At 38.3% G+C, this 5,665-nt stretch overlaps 1 protein-coding gene across 4 annotated transcripts in view; it reads right to left on the bottom strand.

The window, feature by feature from the left end:
* LOC135224721 (eukaryotic translation initiation factor 4 gamma 3-like) overlaps positions 1-1,137 on the bottom strand; it is a 65,332-nt gene extending 64,195 nt beyond the window's left edge. The window contains exon 1 of one of the 4 annotated variants that reach the window (XM_064264011.1): positions 1,017-1,137. Coding sequence is in view for 1 of the 4 variants with exons in the window: in XM_064264009.1 (XP_064120079.1) it covers positions 709-724 (16 nt within the window). In the remaining 3 variants the exon portion in view is untranslated. Of the gene's footprint in view, positions 1-708; positions 848-1,016 lie in introns of those variants that run through there. The other 3 variants (XM_064264012.1, XM_064264013.1, XM_064264009.1) reach the window with 3 other exon arrangements.
* Positions 1,138-5,665: the final 4,528 nt, after the last annotated feature.

The following is a 5,665-nucleotide window of genomic DNA, read 5'->3' as shown; positions in this document are numbered from 1 at the left end:
CTTTCCTCTCCCTGAGTCACAAATTAAGGACATAATTTCTAATTTTCAGGAAGGTGGTCTCACTATGGTAGAGGCCGGCCACTTGGTATTTTACCCTATCTTAGTGGGCCCTCTCCTTTACGTTTACCAAAGCTCAGTTCCATCACAAATTTCACAGGGTAAATTGTATATTTTGGGTAATTCTAAAGAATAACTCTGCACAGACTGCAAGGAACGTAGCCACGAATACGACATCCACTAGGGATTGGGGCATCAAATGTATTTCGCTGTGTTTAGTACTGGCTCCTGGGGGTTAATTATAGTCGACCGCCCAAAAATAATGGTAAATTCTTAATAAACAACCCGAATACTACAGCAAACTGTAATTTCCAAAGAAATAACCAATGCGGAGTTATCATTTAGATTTACCATATTTTTATCTAAAGTCATGGTTTGCCTTCTAAATTAGGGCTAGGCTAGTTTACCGAACACTGCGCTTACAATGAGCGAATCATGGGATAGGATTGACCAGGGTTTCAATACTGGCCAAGAAGCCTAATTAATTTTCCTGGGACGTACGGTGTGGATTTTAAAAACATAATTAGCTAAATCAAGACGACAAATTTCAAAACTCAAACGACTTGTAGGACGTAAGCCAAGCAACATGGTCTGGTGTAAAGGCAGGTAGCCTGATTCGATAGAAAAAAATATACCTATCCTACAACTTACTGTAACTCTGTCCCATCGTTAATCTACGACCAATCCCTACTTCTTGTAATTGCTTCGTTCACTTCTACATTAGTAACTGAATACAGTTGCTACAGCAACAAAGATTAATCCTGAATAACACCTACAGCCCTAACCATCCTAACCCCGTTTGTCTGTTGGTCAGTATGGCGTAACACATTCCCTCATTACACAGTGCTCCGCAAGCATCTCCATTAATCACAGCCACTAAATAATGGTTCGTTTTAACATATAGTTAGCCAGACATGAATTGGTTATACTAAAAAACTAAAACATTTGAATATAATTGCCTGTCAATTACAGCCTCGACCTGAAAAGTATCCCGTTCCTCTTTCTGTTTACAAAATATTGAGTATCACCAATAATAACTTATCTCTCCTCTGGCAACTAAACTATCGTACCACAATTGACTTATTAGTTTATTACGTGTGTTTTTTTGTACATAAAAATAAAATCTAATATAAATTTAACAGTAACCCCTGATTAACGCAGAACAACTTAGTTCAGGTTAGAAAATATATCAAGTGTAAACAGATGTTTTGAAGCAACGTTGTTTTCTAAAATTAAACTAGTGCGTCAAATGTCACTATCAGCTGATCGGACTATCTGATTGGAGTATAGTTTCCACTGGGTTTTACTTTAAAAAATTATAATATTCACGGCTGTAAACCACAATGCTAGTATATTATTATCATTTTTTTCGAACTGAATAATTTGAAATAATTATCAACCAGGTAGCCTTCTTATACACACCACTTTAACTTCTTTATACTCAGGTTAAGGGTACGTTGGCAAACAAAAGTACTTTGTTTACCGGTAACCGAAATCCCTCATTCCACATCCCCCCACCCCACTACCTCCTATCTCTCTCTCTCTCTCTCTCTCTCTCTCTCTCTCTCTCTCTCTCTCTCTCTCTCTCTCTCTCTCTCTCTCTCTCTCTCAACTTCGTTGGTTCAAGAGCAGTCTCCTTCACATGAGACAGAATAGATTTAAATTTATATATAAGATCGTGACTTTTACCCAAGTAAATCTGCATTTCTAGTAACCACAATGCCCTTCAACTTACTTTTTCGAACTTACTGGGTATGACCCTACGAACCCTCAATCCGAGCGGGGAAATCTTGAGACAATGTCACCTTCTGTAGTGGGAATATTCATGTATTTATGAACTTATTTTTTTTTTTTTTTGTGACACCATGTGTTCTAGTGACCTTACCAGAACCTTAGTTGTGTTGGTTATCTATATATGAGTTGACTGATAAAAGGGAAGCGATAATCAACGCAATCACTGTGAGATCTACAAGTGGGCGGAGTAGCCTACCACCACTTTTTCTTAGAAAATTAAAAATGTCTTCTCATCCACTGGCAGTTGGCGGAGCCATAGTGCCTGGAAGGTTCAGAACACCTGATTCCTGATCGTTGCCAAAGAAGTGGCCTCCGTCAGTTAATACAGGTTCTCCGTTTATGGTCACCAATCAGTTAACGTTTTAATTTAAAACAGTCATTTTTAATTTTCTAGTCGTCTAAGCATGGTAGTTGGCTACGACCGGTTCTGCTATTATAACCGAAGAAAAAACATCTACCTATTTTACATTTTCATGATCCCCTAACTTTAGTAATAGATATGGCATTTTCAAATAAACCTATAGCATCATCATGACAACTAATATTATTATGCGCAAGTTCACATACCATCACTATTACCTGACACTACCAAAATAAATGGGTAAGTCCAGTATCGTCAGAGCAGATTCCTAATATAAATTAGTGTCATATTGCTGCTACAACAGGGAGAGACACACGTAAGATTTACCCGATACATTCCTTTCCAATTTTTGGAGGCCCGCTGTAGCGCCTTGGATTGTTGTGGTTTGAGAACGAGGGTTAGGGTTACCTAGGCTATATAGGGGTTTGAGACGAGTGCTTGCCTGCGTGCTTGTGGGCAAGGTTGGGTGCTTCTATTCCGACATTCTTGCGTGGTTTAAGGTCTTCTACTCTGAGGAGACCGAGTCTGATGTATATTTCGCTGCCTTTGTTTATGAGAGATAGCAGAGATCTCTCGTAAATCGAGTTATACAAGTGAGACCAAGATTCTATAGACCTTGAGTGAGACAAATACGTATCGAAGACAAATAGGCGAGAGATATATAACTTTGAAAAATAACGGCAGATATTTTGTAACAAAGAGTTTCATGCAGTTACTGAATCACAAAATTCTTATCAAATGAAAAGTTATCAGTCCACCACATGTATTCGTCGGACATACTGAGTAAGCAAAACAATCATTTAAGTGTATAAAAGGTCAATAAATTATTACTATTATCGTAAAACATACCGGAATGCATTGAACATCAGGTAAAATTCAGTCAAGGTCAATCCAGAGAGACACTAAATCGTATAGTCTCATAATAACCGCATAATTCAAAAGATCATTACAGTTAACCTAGCGAAAAACACTCCAGTTTTTCTATGCAAGTGGTTTCTCATTTATCAAAAGCATTCCACTGGAATTTTCGACAATACCGTGCAATCTAGAGCTTGAGGAAAGAGTAGTGAGTAGCCTTGTTCAAAGAAATTATTTAGGTTCACCCTTGAAAAAGGTCAGTGTGTTAACTTTTACGCTACTTGACTTAACTTACTGTTGGATGCAGCATCCGTCATGACAGGGATTCTTGGTCCCCAGTGGCTACAATCATAACCACCGGAAAATTCATATCAATTTCTTCCTCCGGTTAATCATATCACGCCTGTCGTCATAATATTTTTAACCAACCAATGGCTTTATTTGCCCATTTTAAAATTCCAACTTAGATTACTTGTGTTGGATATCATTGTTCCTCGAGACTATTCATCAATTCCTTCTCCATTTACTGTCATTTCATCCTTTTGTGTATGCTGTTTGTTTGTATGGTGTTTTTGCGTTGCACGGAACCAGTGGTTATTCAGCAACGGGACCAACGGCTTTACGTGACTTCCGAACCACGTCGAGAGTGAACTTCTCTCACCCCTCAATGGACTGCCGAGAATCGAACTCGCGGCCATCAATAGGTAGCACGGCAACACCATACCGACCACGCCACTGAGGAGCTTAATTTTTTTTTTTTGTGTATGCCCTGTTTTCTCAAGTTTATCTCAAGTTCCATAGCTCTAGATGTGATACATTCTATAAAGCCTGTTCTGGAAACTTTTTGGCGTTTAGCAAATTAAAACACCACCATTATACTTTATATACTTTCTATCGTTACTCCAAAGTAAACCATTTCTTCATGCCCGAGAATCGAACTCGCAGCCACCGAGGTGGCACGCCAACACCATACCGACCACGCCATTGAGGCACTACCCCCAGCAAGTTTTCACTGGTGGATTTCAGTTTTCAAATGGTGCAGGATTTGCTACGATATCAATACTAATCAAGCGAGTAATTTCTCTCTACTTAATAATGATTCTCTTTTTCACAGCAGAAATGTTTGCAGTCAATAATAATAATAAAAAAAACACAGCAGAAACTTGTAATTTTCAGGGACTATAAAACTGCTTTTCTAGTTTTTCATTCCAGAAATCATATGAAACGACCGGCTATGGCTAAATTAAGTACAAATATCCCAAGGCGATTACTTGGGATCTCCAACGTGTGGTAGCAAATGAAACAGATTTTTTTTTTTTTTTTTTTTCTTTTTTTTTTTTTTTTTTTTACTATTCGTTTTAGGGTCTGGTCACTCTCTGACTTATGGGTATTTCGGTGAATAAACAACCAAACGATTAAACTATATATGTTTGTTTGTATGGTGTTTTTACGGAACCAGTGGTTATTCAGCAACGGAACCAACGGCTTTACGCGACTTCCGAACCACGTCGAGAGTGAACTTCTATCACCAGAAATACACATCTCTCACTCCTCAGTGGAATGGCCAAGAATCGAACCCGCGACCACCGAGGTGGGACCCCAACACCATACCAACCACGCCACTGCGGCGCCTAAACTATATATGAACATTGTAGTCCTCATATCAATCCAATTCAAAATTAGCCGACGTTTTAATTATACCATCGCTTCTTCTTTAATCTATCTCTTCTGATCAGCTTGATAGATCTTCGCTTGACTAGAACTCATTATTCCCGTAGTATTGAAATCAAGCTTTTTTACATAAAGATGCTATATGAGTTAGTCTAATTCTCGTTCTATCTTTTCGCTCGAAAATGATTTTCGACAATTCAACCGCTTCAGGGAGATGGCATCTCATTCAACATTTTCACGAAAATTGCCAACATTGCGCTATTGCTTTGGGGCGAGTCTACAGTTGCCTACTTATTACCCACTGAAGCTCACAATCGCTGTCTTATAATATTTTCAGGAATTAAAAGAAATAAGTCTTGCTAGACCACAGCATTATTTGTAAATATTTTTCCTTTCTCTCTCTTTAAGATTTTAGATAACAGAAGTTAATTTATACTTACTCAGAAAAGCGATATCACGCATTCGGATGCGAGAAGCCATCATTGGCAAGTCGACCACAAAGGATTTTGCTGAACAGAATCTTTCAAGCTGATGATGGCAGAGTCTCAAGTTGGAAGGAGCACTTTCTGTGATTTATTTCACCTCAAACTTAATCCAGTCTTTTTCTGTGCCTTCGCTTTTGTGCTTGATGCTGCCTGCAGACATCAGGTTGTTTGGTTGAAACTTCCAATAATATAATATATATAGATATATATATATATATATATATATATATAGGTTTTTTTGCCACGAAGGAAAAAAATGAAAAAAACGAGTTGGCAAAGTACTTTCGGTCCTATTCGGACCCTTTACTGAGGCATACTGATTTTACAAAGAACACCATAGTCAAGAAAAGAAGGCTTAATATACAAACTGACACTACCAAATTAGCCATAAGGGCGATTTTCACTCTACAGAGTGGAGGAGGAGTCATAAGCTAGCCAC

This window comes from Macrobrachium nipponense, chromosome 12, assembly GCF_015104395.2.
Source record: "Macrobrachium nipponense isolate FS-2020 chromosome 12, ASM1510439v2, whole genome shotgun sequence".
NCBI lineage: Eukaryota > Metazoa > Arthropoda > Malacostraca > Decapoda > Palaemonidae > Macrobrachium > Macrobrachium nipponense.
Note: the sequence above shows the minus strand (reverse complement) of the source record. Positions and strands in the feature narration are given on the sequence as shown.